Source organism: Trachypithecus francoisi, unplaced genomic scaffold, assembly GCF_009764315.1.
Source record: "Trachypithecus francoisi isolate TF-2019V2 unplaced genomic scaffold, Tfra_2.0 Lachesis_group2, whole genome shotgun sequence".
In the NCBI taxonomy this organism is placed as follows: domain Eukaryota; kingdom Metazoa; phylum Chordata; class Mammalia; order Primates; family Cercopithecidae; genus Trachypithecus; species Trachypithecus francoisi.
The window spans coordinates 1,020,089-1,033,433 of record NW_022681465.1 but is presented as its reverse complement, the minus strand read 5'-3'; the positions used below and the strand labels follow the sequence as shown (position 1 = coordinate 1,033,433).

Sequence of the window (13,345 nt, the reverse complement as noted above, 5' to 3'; positions counted from 1 at the left end):
TGAGACTCACTCAGGAGGAGCACTGAGACTCAGGAAGAGAAGTACACTGAGACTCACTCAGGGGGAGCACTGAGACTCACTCGGGAAGAGAAGTGCACTGAGACTCACCCAGGAGGAGCACTGAGACTCACTCAGGAAGTGAAGAGCACTAAGACTCAGGAGGAGCACTGAGACTCAAGATGTGGATCTTCCAGGAGCCACAGCCCAGGCTGGCTCATCTCAGCATCTTATCGAATAGAATGTATTTCCATTCATGTGCCTTTTAAAAACTAATAGACTTTGGCTGCACTCACGCCTGTCATCCCAGCACTTTGGGAGGCCGAGGTAGGCAGATCACTTGAGGTCAGGAGTTTAAGACCAGCCTGACCAACATGGCGAAACCCCGTCTCTACTAAAAATACAAAAAGTAGTCAACCGTGGTGGCAGACACCTGTAATCCCAGCTACTCAGGAGGCTGAGGCAGGAGAATCGCTTGAACGTGGGAGGTGGGGGTTGCAGCGAGCAGAGATCGTGCCACTGCACTCCAGCCTGGGTTACAGAGTGAGACTCCATCTCAAAAGCAAACAAACAAACAAACAACCTACTAGGCTTTAGAGCAGTTTCAGGATTGCTGAAAAGTTAGTGGAAAGTACACAGTTCCCACATACCTTCTCCCCACCCCATGAACAAACTGATTATCATGCAACGTCTGCTGGGGTTGACGAGCCAGCACTGACGCGCTGTGATGAGCCCAAGTCCATCGACCCCTGCTGGGTCCACTGAGCTCTAATCTAACTTTTCACTCCCTTTTGAACCTGCCTGGCTAGCAGCCCCCAAGGCCACTGAGGGGGCACGGCTAGGGCAGACTGTCCCTTGTGTCTGCACAGGCATCTCCCACACGGCCAGGCCTGAGCTGCAGATGTTCTCTGGGCCTTCCCTGGAACACCACAGCCAAGCTGGAAAATCCAGCAGAAAAAGGCGACTCAAGGAACAACCAGAACATTTCATCTGAAGGGGCTGGACCTCACCCCACAGCACCAGGACACGCCAGGCGCCTGACGCCCTCTTTCTCCTGGGCCTGCACCAGGGGACAGACGCTGCATTCCTCACTGAGGCGACTCCGGTTCTTCTAAACTCTGGGGTTGGCAGCAAGTGTCCTCCTAAAACCCAAGTCCACGGGAGCCTCCAGGTATGAGGACATCTAGGAATTGCTGTCTGTGGGGGAGAGAGGGAGCTGGGGTTTTATCACATGCCCGGGAGCCTGTGAATGTGGACACATGAAGCCTCTGATGACTGGCGGTTTGTTCAAAATAATACAGGTGGGGACGGGAGTGGATGAGGGATGGAGCCGCGGGCGTTTGCCCAGGACACACCCCTCACACAGGTTCAGATGCTGGGATGAGGCCCTGGGAAAGGAAACTGCCCACGCAGTTTCCAGCACAGGCCTCCCCAGTTTCTGGAGCACTGGGCCTCATGCCCCCGCTACATTTTCCTTCCGCTAGCCTCGCTGTGGCCAGGAGTGGGCTTTCCTGCCTCTGCCTGACCAGCAGGCCTGGGCGCACGGCTGTCTCTGGCCCGTGGCATGTGACCGCAATGACCACAGCCCATCCACACAGGGAACACCTCTGCAGGCTTCTGTGGGGGACCGGGACGTGCATCTCCTGCAGCCTGGTGCCCTCAGCCGCAGCTCCAGGCCCTTTGCTGGCTGGGGTGGGGGCGAGGAGCCCTCACTGACCGAAGGCAAGGCCGGGCTGCTCTGGGATGACCGTGAGATACGGTTCAGGAAGCTGGAGGGACCCGCGCCTGGACCAGCTCCCCATCTGGGATGGGGACGTCTGCCGTCTCCTCGCCACACGTTGCTCCTGTATCAACACAGCTTCACCTGCGGAGGGGACACGTGGGAGGCTTCTCTGAGTGTCACCGGTTGGGAGCACAGGCAGAGAGAATGCGGGCAGGGACCGGGCCATGCCGTTGGCAGCGGAGCTTACACACAGGAGTCCACAGCCAGGCTGGCTGGCAGGCACCGGGATGGGCAGGCACAGGAGTCGTCCCGTCCCCGCACTCTAACGCCCACCGCCCGGCCTTCCCAGGAGGCCACCCTTGGAGGCCGTCGCCCCCACCCGGGAGAGAACCCTGGCATACAGCAGAACCTGTGGACGCCTGTGGGGAGTATCAGGGACTGCTCCAGGAGCCAGAGAGGACCGGTATCACCCCTGATGGGCAGTGTGGTTGTGGCGCTCCCTGCCTGCTCTCCCACCACCTTTCAGCAGCTCCTCTCCAAAGTCAGCCCCTCCAGGGCCCGGTGGCAGGGTGGGGGGGAGGAGGCCTCCCATCGTCCAACGTCCGGTTCAGTAAATGGTGGGGAGAAAGGGTCAAAAACATCCTGTCTCCTGCCTCTTGCCTCCACCCATCTCTCTCTCTCTCTCTCCCCCCTCCTCCTCCTGTCTCTCTCTGTCTCTCCCTCCATCTCTCTCTCTTTTCCTCTCTCTGTCTCTGTCTTTCTATCTCTATCACTCACCCTGTCTCTTCTATCTCTCTGTTTTTCTCCCTCCCTCTCTCTGCCTCTTCCTTCCTCTCTCTGTCTCTCCCTCCCTCTCTGTCTCCATCTTTCTTTGTCTCTATCACTCTCCCTGTCTCTCTTCCTCCCTCTCTGTCTCTCTCTCCCTCTCTTTGTCCCTCTCTTTCTCTGTCTCTGTCTCTGCTCCCCACTGCACTCCCAATCCTCCTCACTCCCAAAGGCTCTCCCATTCCCTGGTCACCTACCTTCTTGAGGCTCCCCCAGGAAGGCCTCCAGGTCTGTGATGAGACTCCAGGGATGTGACAGCAGGTGGGAGTGAAGTTGTGGGAGCCCAGGTGCGGGTGACCCCTGGAGGTGATCCCTGGGTCCCTCTGACATGACTGTGGAATGAAGGCCGGGGAGTGGGGAGGAGGGGGTTGCCTGCATGGGGCCTCTGACCTGGCTGCGGAATGAAGGCGGGGGTGCCCGCATGGGGCCAGACCACCCACCTGGCCCTCGCAGTCGGCCCCCCACAGAACTTGCAGCGTAAGTGGCAAGTCTTACTGTTTGCAGATCAGACCTCAATTTTGCAAACTGACAATTGAAAAAATTAGGAGCTATAAATAGGTTGTTAGTCAAAGAGATTAAAGTTGTCATTACAGACAGTGGAAAACAGTAACACCGAGAAGCCACGGCTGTTTTCAGGGGAAACTGCATAAGCTTCACTGTTTTCTTTATTTAGCAAGATAAACAAAAAGCATGAAGGAGTACTCAGATCAAGAGGGAGGAAGAACCGTCTTGAAAGAGAGTGATAGAAGCAGAATTTAGGACCTGGAGAGGAGGATAAAGCAGGGACAGCGGTGAGCCTGTGCTCAGCCTCCAGGTGTCTGCGGCCGTCTCCCCACCGCGGGACGTGCGTGGCCGGTGCACCTCTCCTCTGTCCTCAGCCCTTGTCCCTCTCCCCATCCACTGCTCAACACGGAGAACTTACAGGAGCCAGGCTGCATTTTTCTGTCTTTAATATTTCATAAAAGAACCTGGATTCTTACATCCTTTCTCTCCTGTGGAGGCGTCAGATGATCAGAGCCGGTTGGGCCTCCTGTGTCTCCAGTCCTGTCTTCGGGAGACATTCATCACGGTCCTCCCAGGACACATGCAGCCGCTGTTCATGGGAGGCCAAGGGGGCAGTGGCCGCAGGGAGCCCCATCGCCCAGGCTGACTCAGCATGGCTAGAGGCTTCTAAGGGGCTCCAGGACCTCCCAAATTTCTGGAGCACCCTCGAGCCCAGGGACAGGGTGGGCAGAGGGTGTGGCTGAATGGCAGAGATTGGGGCATTTGGAAATGAAAGCTGGAGACAGGCTGCCCTTGGGGCAGGAGTCCAGAGGAGCTCTCACTTGAGGAACCTGAACAGGGGAAGCAGAAGGCGGAAAGGTGAGATAATCTGAGTTGTGGGACCTCCTTCCTCCTCAAGTCTGTCCCAAGCTGCCTCTGGGTCTCAGGGGAGGCGTCCAGGGTTGGCCTCATGAGGCAGGGCAAGAGGTAGCCTCCAACTTCCCGGCCGGCACAGTGCTTCCCGGAGACACCAGAACCACCCTCATGTGGGTCCAGGCCAGACACGCAGCTCCACCAGCAACACAGCCCTGGATATCGCCCTGGAATTTGTAGGAGACTCACGTGGGTCCAGGCCAGACACACAGCTGTACCAGCAACACAGCCCTGGATATTACCCTGGAATTTCTAGGAAATTCCAAAACAAGAACAAAGGGGTGAAAAGAAAACAGAAGAAGTAAAAACAATGAAAAAGGATAAAGACATCATTACTTACAGGTTAGAAAAAATTCCTCGCAGGCTGGGTTTGGTGGCTCACGCCTGTAATCCCAGCACTTTGGGAGGCCGAAATCACTTGAGGTCAGGAGTTCGAGACAAGCCTGGCCAACATGGCGAAACCCTGTCTCTACTAAAATACAAAAATTAGCTGAGCATGGTGGTTCGCACCTGTAATCTCAGCTACTCGGGAGGCTGAGGCAGGCGAATTGCTTGAACCTGGGAGTCGGAGGTTGCAGTGAGCTGAGATTGCACCACTGCACTCCAGCCTGGGTGACAGAGCGAGACTTAGTCTCCAAAACACAACAAAACAAAACAAAACAAAATTCCTTGCAAAATGCAAGAAGTTGAACTGGAAATGTATTTGAATAATAGGATTTAGAGTTCTGCGAGGTAGAAGATTACAAAAGAAGCACACAAGAGCAAAAGGTGTTTGGTTCAGTTTTTACATGTCAGTCCAGTAGTGACAAGAATGTGAATACACACATATAAATTAATGGAAAAAATGTGCAGGACTTAGGTGCAAAGATTTGACACCATAAAGGTGTCAGTTCTCAGCAAATTTATTTATACATTTAGTGACTTTTCAACCAAATCAGAAATGTATTTGGGGAGAAACTTCCAAAAGATTCAAAAGTTCATCTTGGAAAAAGGTGTGGGCAGGTAGGAACAGGCGTGAGAAGGTTGATCAGGTGGGAACAGGTGTGGACAGATGTGAGCAGGTGTGAGCCAGTGTGAGCAGGTGTGGGCAGGTGGGAGCAGGTGTTAGTAGGTGTGAGCAGGCTGGAACAGGTGTGGACAGATGTATGCAGGTATGAGCCAATGTGGGCAGGTGTGAGCAGATGAGAACAGGTGTGAGCAGGTGTGGGCAGGTGGCACAGGGATGAGTAGGTGTGAGCAGGCTGGAACAGGTGTGGACGGATGTGAGCCAGTGTGGGCAGGTGTGGGCAGGCATACGTGCAGGTGCCATATGAGTGGAGGTGGGGTGATGGCGAGAGGGTGTGTTGAAGAAAGGAGTTCTCATCCTCTCTGGTCTTTCCACCGGTGCTAGATGTGCCCTTGAGACCCAGCCTCTGGTGATTTCTCATCCACAGCACCACAAACACGGGTGGGGCACGTTTCTCAGCCTTCTGCACATGAAGGTGTGGCCACAGGACTGAGTTCTGGCTAACAGAATAAGCAAAGGTGCTATGTGCACTCCTAGGCTGTGCTCTGCAAGGGGTGGCTAGCTACCTTTCCTGTGTCCTCACTCTACTGCTGGGATTCAGATGTGGTGGCTGGACCAGCAGCAGCCACCGCAGATGAGGTGGGTAGAGTATGACTGGAGGCAGCACAGCTGACCACTTGCTCCCTGTAAGTCACTGTCTGGATGTCACCTGAGGCCCTCCCCACACCTGGGAGCTCTTACCCTTGCCTCCCTCTGGAACATACACTTCACAGAGGCAGGGGTTCCCTTCTGTCATCTGCAGGGCCTGGCACAGGTCAGTGTTCATAAATATTTGTTGAATCTGTGAATACATATTGTTAAGTGCTCAATATTTCCATGCAAGGTGGTGGTAACAGCGTCATTAGAAGGGAGGAAAGAGCCAGTTGCAGAATTTGTGCAGCTACAGCGGTTGCAGGAATCCCCCTGAAGAGCAGGCGGGGTCTCCCAAGACTTTCAGGGTCCGGGGCTCCCAGCGCCTCCGGAGCCGGGCTGGCCTCTGCCTTCCACCCTGGTTGTCCCGGGGGCCCTTTCTCCCTAGGTAGAAGTCCCAGAAGGAGGCCTCTGCCCCGCACGCACGGCTGAACCCTGCTTGGCAAAGGGCTGGAGTTTGGGGATGGGGGAGGCGGAGGCCCCAGGTCAGGGCGCCCCTCCCCACAGACCCAAAAGCCAGCGAGACCTCCACCCTCACCGGTCCCCTGGACCCGGCCCTCAGTGGGCGTCGCCAGAGACCCGAGGCTGCAGCGCCGCCGCCAGGGTGACCGTTGTTGGTTCCCGGCGGCGCAGAGCGAGGTCTGTTCCTCCCCTCGGGCTTCGGCACTGCGCGCTGACCCGACCGCCTGGCTGGGGCGTCTCCAAGGTCACGCAGCGAGACCCGAGGTCGCTCTTCGTTCTTCGGGGGCTGAGGCCGTGGTCGCCCCGCCGCCAAGGTGTCAGCCCGGGTCCGCTCCGCCCTCCCGCCCAGTCCCCGCGCCGCGCGGCCCCATCCCAGGCGGTGCGCCCCGTCCCTCCCTCCCTCCGGCCTCCCCCGCCCGCCCCGCCGGCCCCGCCCTCCCCGCGCTCAGGTCTCCGCTCCCCGCAGCCGTCGCGGACACCATGTCCCAGCGCTTCTTGGTGACCCCCGCGGCGGGGGATGCGGGGCCCCGGGCCGAGGAAGGCGGCAGCCAGCGGCCCATCCCGAGCGCCCGCTGGGCCCCCGACCCCGGCCTGGACCCCGCAGCCGCACCGGAGCCGCCAAGCGAGGACCCGCTTCCCATCCTGCGCTACTGCCGCGAGCCCGGCCGCTACGGTAGGTGCGCGCAGGTGCCGAGTCCCCTCGAGGGGCGCAGGTGGGCGGCGGCCTGGCGGGGCGGGGCGGGGCGGGGAGGATGAGGCTCCTGGTCAGCCGGGGGTCGGTCCCTGCCTCGCGTCTCCCCAGCCCAGCCGAGCCCGTCCCCGCCGCCGCCCGCCGCGCGCTCTGGGACCTGGGCCGGTTCCCTGTGGGAGTCCCGCCCTGTCCGTGGCCTGCAGGTGGCACCGAGTCCGGGCAGGGTCCAGGGGGGACGCCGTCCGCGGGGATGGACCGACAGGTCCCGGGGCGCCCTCTGAACCCGCCGTTCCCGCGGCTGCAGAGCCCCTGCCGGGTCACCTCGTGGGGAGGGCGAGGACCAGGCCGGAAAGGGGGCCCTGTTCCCGCCCAGGGCTGCCTCTCTCAGGACCACTGCAGGTCCCTGAGGCCTTGGGCGGGGCTGTGGTTTGATTGTTTATAGCGCCGAAGGGTCGCAGGGGTCTGGCCCAGAAGATCTGGGAGGCACTGGGGGCTCGTCCCTGCGGGGAGCAGAGCCGTGTGCTCCTGACCACTCACTGCACACCGGACCCCCGAAGTCGGCGGGGCGGGGAGGGGGAAGGCAGAGGACCCAGAGCCAAGTTGGCTTCCAGTGGGCTGAGGAGGGCCCTGCCTCGGATCATGGAGTGTCCTGCCAGCCTTGGCCACACAGAGGCCACCAGGCCTGGACCCTGGCTTGGGCTTAAAGCTTATGGCCCTGAGGACAGATGTCCCTGAGCCGTCACTCTCGCGTGGGACCTGGGTGCCCTGAGGGTCCGTCTGTTGTGCCCGCCTGACAGGGCAGGGCTAAGCTGCTCTGAACATCTGTGGTTGCTGCTATGTCTCACCCTGTGAGGAGCTGGGGATGAGACAGGTCCCAGGCAGAAGGGTCTCCAACGGGCCCTGGGGGACCCAGTTCAGCGTGTGGGGGCTATGCGTGTCCGTGTTGCCTGTTCATGCATGTCACACATGTGACAGTCCATAGCTAGGGCAGGCTTTACGCGATGGCCCAGAGGAGCAAGCATCTCAGGCTCCTCAACTGGTCGCTGAGCTGGCCTCCTGCAGCACTGCGGGAACCATGTGAGTGTCCATGCCTGTGTGTGTGTGTGTCCGTATGTGTGTCTATGTGTGTGGTGTGTGGTATGTGTATATGTCTATGGGTGTGATGTGTGTATATGTGTGTATAGCATATGGGGTGTGTGTGTCTATATTATAATGTGTGGTGTGTGTCTGTGTCTAGGTGTGTGGTGCGTAGTACATGTGTGTGTGTGTGTGTGTGCACGCGTCTGTGTTGCAGACACCAGTTCTCCAGGACTGCGTGCATTGGTACAGGGGTGTGTGGGAACTGCCGTCTGTGTCTCAACTGGATTCAGCTCAGTGCCCTAGATAGGTTATGGACACACACGTTTTGGAGACAAGGTTAGGGTTAGGGGTTAGGGATTAGGGATTTGGGGTTAGAGGTTAGGGGTTAGGGTTTGGGATTAGAGGTTAGAAGTTAGGGTTAGGGGTTAGGGTTAGGGCTTAGGGATTAGGGATTTGGGGTTAGAGGTTAGGGGTTAGGGTTTGGGATTAGAGGATAGAAGTTAGGGTTAGGGGTTAGGGTTAGGGCTTAGGGGTTAGAGGTTAGGGTTAGCGACACATGTGTGTGGAGACGAGGTGGGCCGGGACACCTGCCCTTCTGGGTGGCAGCTGTGGCTCTCAGGTCCAGCCCTGTCCTTCTCCTGACTCCTGAGTCATTTCTTGTATTCTAGGGTCATGCCCTGCAATGTCTGATATGGGATGCTGTGGTCTCCTCCCTAAAGGAATTCCCTGTCTTCAAACAGCTGCTGTGTGGCACTCCCCAGATATGCACAAAGGTTTCTCTCTAATTCTGAAGTCAGCCTACTCACCAGGGTGCATGTTTCTTTTGATTTTCTCTGTGGAGCCCAGCAAAGGAGCTGGTGATTCTGCAGGTTGCCGGTTCGTGTGAACTAGAGCACCAAGTCAGGGCTGCAGGGTTCTCGGGCATCCTCAGGCCTCATTTGTTCTGGGGGAAATGGTTTGACAACATGGCTTGTGGCAATAGGGGCTTCCCCATGGGCACTGCTCATGGCGTGGGCTGTTCCTCGGCTCTGTAGTGCCAGGGCCACAGCACCCCAGGCAGGGACAGGGTCCTGAGTTGGGCTGACCCTACTGGTCTCCTCCACACCTCATTCCCCTTTCTAGGGAGCCTCAGTCTCTCCCCCTGGTGCCCAGCACACTGGTCCATGGACCCCTTAGAGGCCCCTGAGGAAAGCATGGCGGGGCAGATGCAGGTCTGAACTCATCTGTCCTTCCTGCGTTAGGCTGTGAATGTTTGCACATTCATGTTGGAGTGGAGGGAGCTGTTGCCTTAATCTTGGATGGAGCAGGTGAGAGACCCTGTTTAGGCCTAGCATTCCCCCACCCACCTCATCTCCTCTTGGGGGCGGGTGCTCAGAGGCTGGGCTGGAAGGCCCAGGGGCTGGGCAAGCCCGTCCCTTCTCCCACGTCAGCGCCCGGGGGTAGAGACCCTGTGCCCATGGCCGTGTGGTTGCCTGGCTGCCGTGGACAGCTGGGCTCCAGTCCTGTGGGGGTTGGAGGAGGATGGCTCCAGCCAACGATCAGCTGAATGATTTTGTGTCGTGCCCACTACATATGAACAGAAGACCTATTATTTAACACTGCCATTAAGACAATGTAAACTAAGTTTAAAAAAGCAAACAAAGATTTTATTGGCATGCCTTGGGCGCCACAGGAATTGCACGCCGGGCGGGCCATTTGTCCTGGGCTGACCTTCCCTTGCAGATGTGTGGCCCGGTGATCAGATGAACTTTCTAATCCTCCAGAGACAGGTCCTCTCTGCTCACAGGTCCCAGGGATAAGCCAGTAATCCCCGCAGGCTTCCCCTGTCTCTGTCATACCTCAGTTTTCAGTGCAGGAGTCCAGACCGACTTTGTACTCACTTGACTTTGCTGTGAATGGCTGGGGTGTGTCAGTGCTTAGGCAGTGTGTGGTGGTAGGGTCTCCCCTCTCTAAGGGGGTCGCCCTTCTTTAGCTTGGGGTCTCCCCTCTCTAAGGGGGTTGCCCTTCTCTAGCTTGGGGGATCTCCCTTACTGAGGAAGTCTCCCTTCTCTAGGGGTGGGTCCCTTCTCTCTGCCACGGGATGTAAACATGCCACTGGGATCCTCGCCCTGCACCGGCACCCCCCTCGGTCCTGCTGGGTGAGCCCGCAGGTGCAGGCAGGTCTGACAGGGGCTCTCCGGCTGTGTTTTTGCATCAAGGAGGGTGGTGCCACTTCCTGCTCAGCAGGGAGCAGCCTGTGGCTTCTACACCCAGTTGGTGGCCGGCCTCGGAGTCAGCCTTGCAGGCATGACTGCCCCCTGCACACTGTGGCATCTTCTGTGGGCACAGGGGTGGGCGGCCGGGTGCGCAGTTCAGAGGAGAGATGAGCTGGGGAACACCAGACAATCACATAGCCTCCTAGTCCCACGGGAGGTGGGATGGGATGGAGGTGATGGGGCCGGCCATTTCACAAAGCAGAGGAGAGGGAAGGGGAGGTGAAGCAGGGAGCATCAGACAATGGCAGAGCCCCTTGGCCCTGTGGGAAGGTCTAGCTGGGCGGTGATAGGGCCATTTCACAGATGGTTCCAGAGGCTCCAGAAGGTGAACATGGCTTCCCCAGTGAAGGGGTGCTGATGGCAGCCCCCATGTAGCTCCCTTTGTGGGACAGTTTCAGTGGGGTCCCAGATCCAGCTATCAGAACATGGCAGGATCCGTCACCTGGCGTGCCCCCAGACCTGGAAGGGATGAGGAAAGGTAGGTCCCCAGCCTGCAAGGAGAGCTGTGTGCAGGAAGCTGCCCAGAGGACAGGACGTTCAGGGAGGTCCAAGTGGCTCAAGGCCACAGCCGACGGGGAGCACAAGCTATGCGCCCCTCACCACCCACCCCCTGCCTCCCCCCTGGGCTGTGCTGAACCTGCTCTAGAGGATGGGGCAGGCTGGAACTCAGGGTCCCTCAGCCCGTCGGACCCTTCCTCTGGCACCGGTCGGCCCTGGTGGTTTTCATCCCTGGCACTGGGACACAGACCAGTTCTGAGTCCCTAATTAGAGGGTTGGGCCTTTTGTTCCCTGCAGCTGTTGTTATGGCTGGCGGGGCCATCAGAGCCCTACAGACGCTCATAATTATACCGGGAGGGTTGTGTGCAGCCCAGACCACTCTGGGAGGCTAAAGGAACCCTTCTCCAAGTGCTGGGGCTGGCATAGGCCGGGCCCCTTGCAGAGACTCCAGCTTGGCAAGGGCAGCCCACTGACATCTTCAATGAGATGTGTGCCGAGGCCGGGCTGAGGTTTCTTTGTGTGTCTGTGTGTCTCTGTGTGTGAGTGGATGTCTGCGCCTCTGTGGAGCATATTGAGTTTTTGCTGCTTAAGGAGAAGGTGAAGAGTTCCTCGCTGGAGCCTTGGAAACTGCTCTGGCTGGGAAGCAGCACCCACAGTAGAAGGCGCCTTTGCAAGCCTGAGCTTTGTGAGCTGGGATCCTGGGGACCTGGAACAGGAGGAGGCTGAGACCTGTCCTTGGGTAGTGCCCACGGGCGCAGACCCTGCCGGGCACAGCAGTGAGGGTTCTGGCCCCGCCATCTCCGTCTAGCTCCCAAGGCCGCCCTCCCCGTCCGTGGACCCCAGGAGAGCGGGCTGCCCCCTCAGCCATTGCCTTCTGTTGGGGGAAAGCCTCAGGAAAATCCCATGTCCTCAGCTGGCTCCATGCTCTCCTTGTCGGGAAAACCAGCAGTGCGGGGCTGCTTCTGCCTGCCCTCCTGGGCCGCTCAGAAACACGGTGTGCAGAGCCCAGGCGGAGGCCACCGGCTCTGGTGTCTGAAAACCCGCCGGCCCCACTGGGCAGACTCTGTTTTCTTTTTGCTTAAATATTTCATGGAGCTCGGCCCTCGTGTTAATCCATGAGCTGCCTCTAGTTATCTGTGGAGGACAAGTTTGCGTTTTGTCACTTTGCTCTTAAAGAAGTCTCGACTTAGTGATTTTAATTTTGGCTTTAAAAGAAAATGCTTGAACACATGTCCGTCCTTTCTCTTCTTTAGTGTTTAATTTGGCTTCTTTTTCCACTGGAGGGGGCATGGGTTTTGAGACACCAGCTCCATGTATACACCAGAATTTTCTTTAAATAAAGACTTGACCATCTGGAAGAGAGCCCGCAGCTCAGCTGCGTGGGGCACGAGTTGGGGGTCCTCATTGTGCGCTGGGCCTTTGGGCCGTGGTGCAGGGCCCCACTCAGGTGCCTCCTCTGTTCCTCTGGGTGAGGCCTGTGCCCTGGAAATGAGGGATGGGATTAGGGGGCAGGTGTGTGTGCATGGATGTCGGCTCCTGCGTGGCTCTGTCGGGATGGGGGAGGGGCAGGGAAAACTATAAGCACAGACCAAAAAAAATGCAAACACACATCAGAGGTCACATGCAGAGCAGAACAGCTCCCGGGATGGGAGACAGCATTTGCAAAGCATAGAGCTGATGAGGGGTTCACACCCAGAGGATGCTAAGAACTCCTACAACTCAACAGCAACAACAGACAAATATACTCTTGTAAAAATGGGAAAAGGGCTTGAATAGCGATTTCTCTTTTTTATTGTTATTGTTTTATTCTTTGAGATGGAGTTTCGCTCTTGTTGCCCAGGCTGGAATGCAATGGCACGATCTCGACTCACCACAACCTCCGCCTCCCAGATTCAAGCGATTCTCCTGCCTCAGCCTCCCGAGTAGCTGGAATTGCAGGCATGCACCACCACGCCCAGCTAATTTTTTGTATTGTGAGTGGAGATGGGGTTTCACCACGTTGGCCAGGCTGGTCTCGAACTCCTGACATTAGGTGATCCACCCGCCTTGGCCTCCCAAAGTGCTGAGATTACAGATGTGAACCACCACGCCCGGCTTGAATAGCCATTTCTCCAAAAGGATATACAAATGATCAATAAGCACATGGAGAGATGCTTCACATCCTAATCACCCTAATCACTAGAGAAATGCAAATCAACACCAATAGTTGTGAAGACACTGCTTCACAACTATTTGAATGCCTCTTATTTTTATTTTTATTTATTTGTTTTTGAGAGGGAGTTTTTCTCTGTTGCCAGGCTGGAGTGCAGTGGCACCATCTCGGCTCACTACAACCTCCACCTCCCGGATTCAAGTGATTCTCCTGCCTCAGCCTCCCGAGAAGCTGGGATTACAGGCACCTGCCACCATGCCTGGCTAATTTTTTGTATTTTTAGTAGAGACGGGGTTTCGCCATGTTGGCCAGGCTGGCCTCGAACTCTTGACCTCAAGTGATCTGCCCACTTCAGCCTCCCAAAGTGCTGGGATGACAGGTGTGGGCCGCTGCACCCTACCAGGCTCTTATTTTTAGAATGGAAAATACCATGTTGGTGAGGATGTTACAAGTGGGGACCCTTGTGTGGTGCTCATGGGAATGTAAAGTGGCATGGCTGGAAAACAGATGTCAGAAGTTCATACAGTAGCATCGTAGGATCCACAGTCCC

The 13,345-nt window shown here is 57.3% G+C and overlaps 1 protein-coding gene across 9 annotated transcripts in view; it reads left to right on the top strand.

Annotated features, from left to right (window-relative positions):
- The first annotated feature begins 6,560 nt into the window (after nt 1–6,560).
- SLC12A7 (solute carrier family 12 member 7) overlaps nt 6,561–13,345 on the top strand; it is a 98,169-nt gene continuing 91,384 nt past the window's right edge. For all 9 annotated transcript variants that reach the window (XM_033178713.1, XM_033178710.1, XM_033178709.1 and 6 more), the window contains exon 1: nt 6,561–6,792. In XM_033178713.1, the coding sequence (XP_033034604.1) occupies nt 6,600–6,792 (193 nt within the window). In that variant the 5' untranslated portion in view covers nt 6,561–6,599. The remainder of the gene's footprint in view (nt 6,793–13,345) is intronic.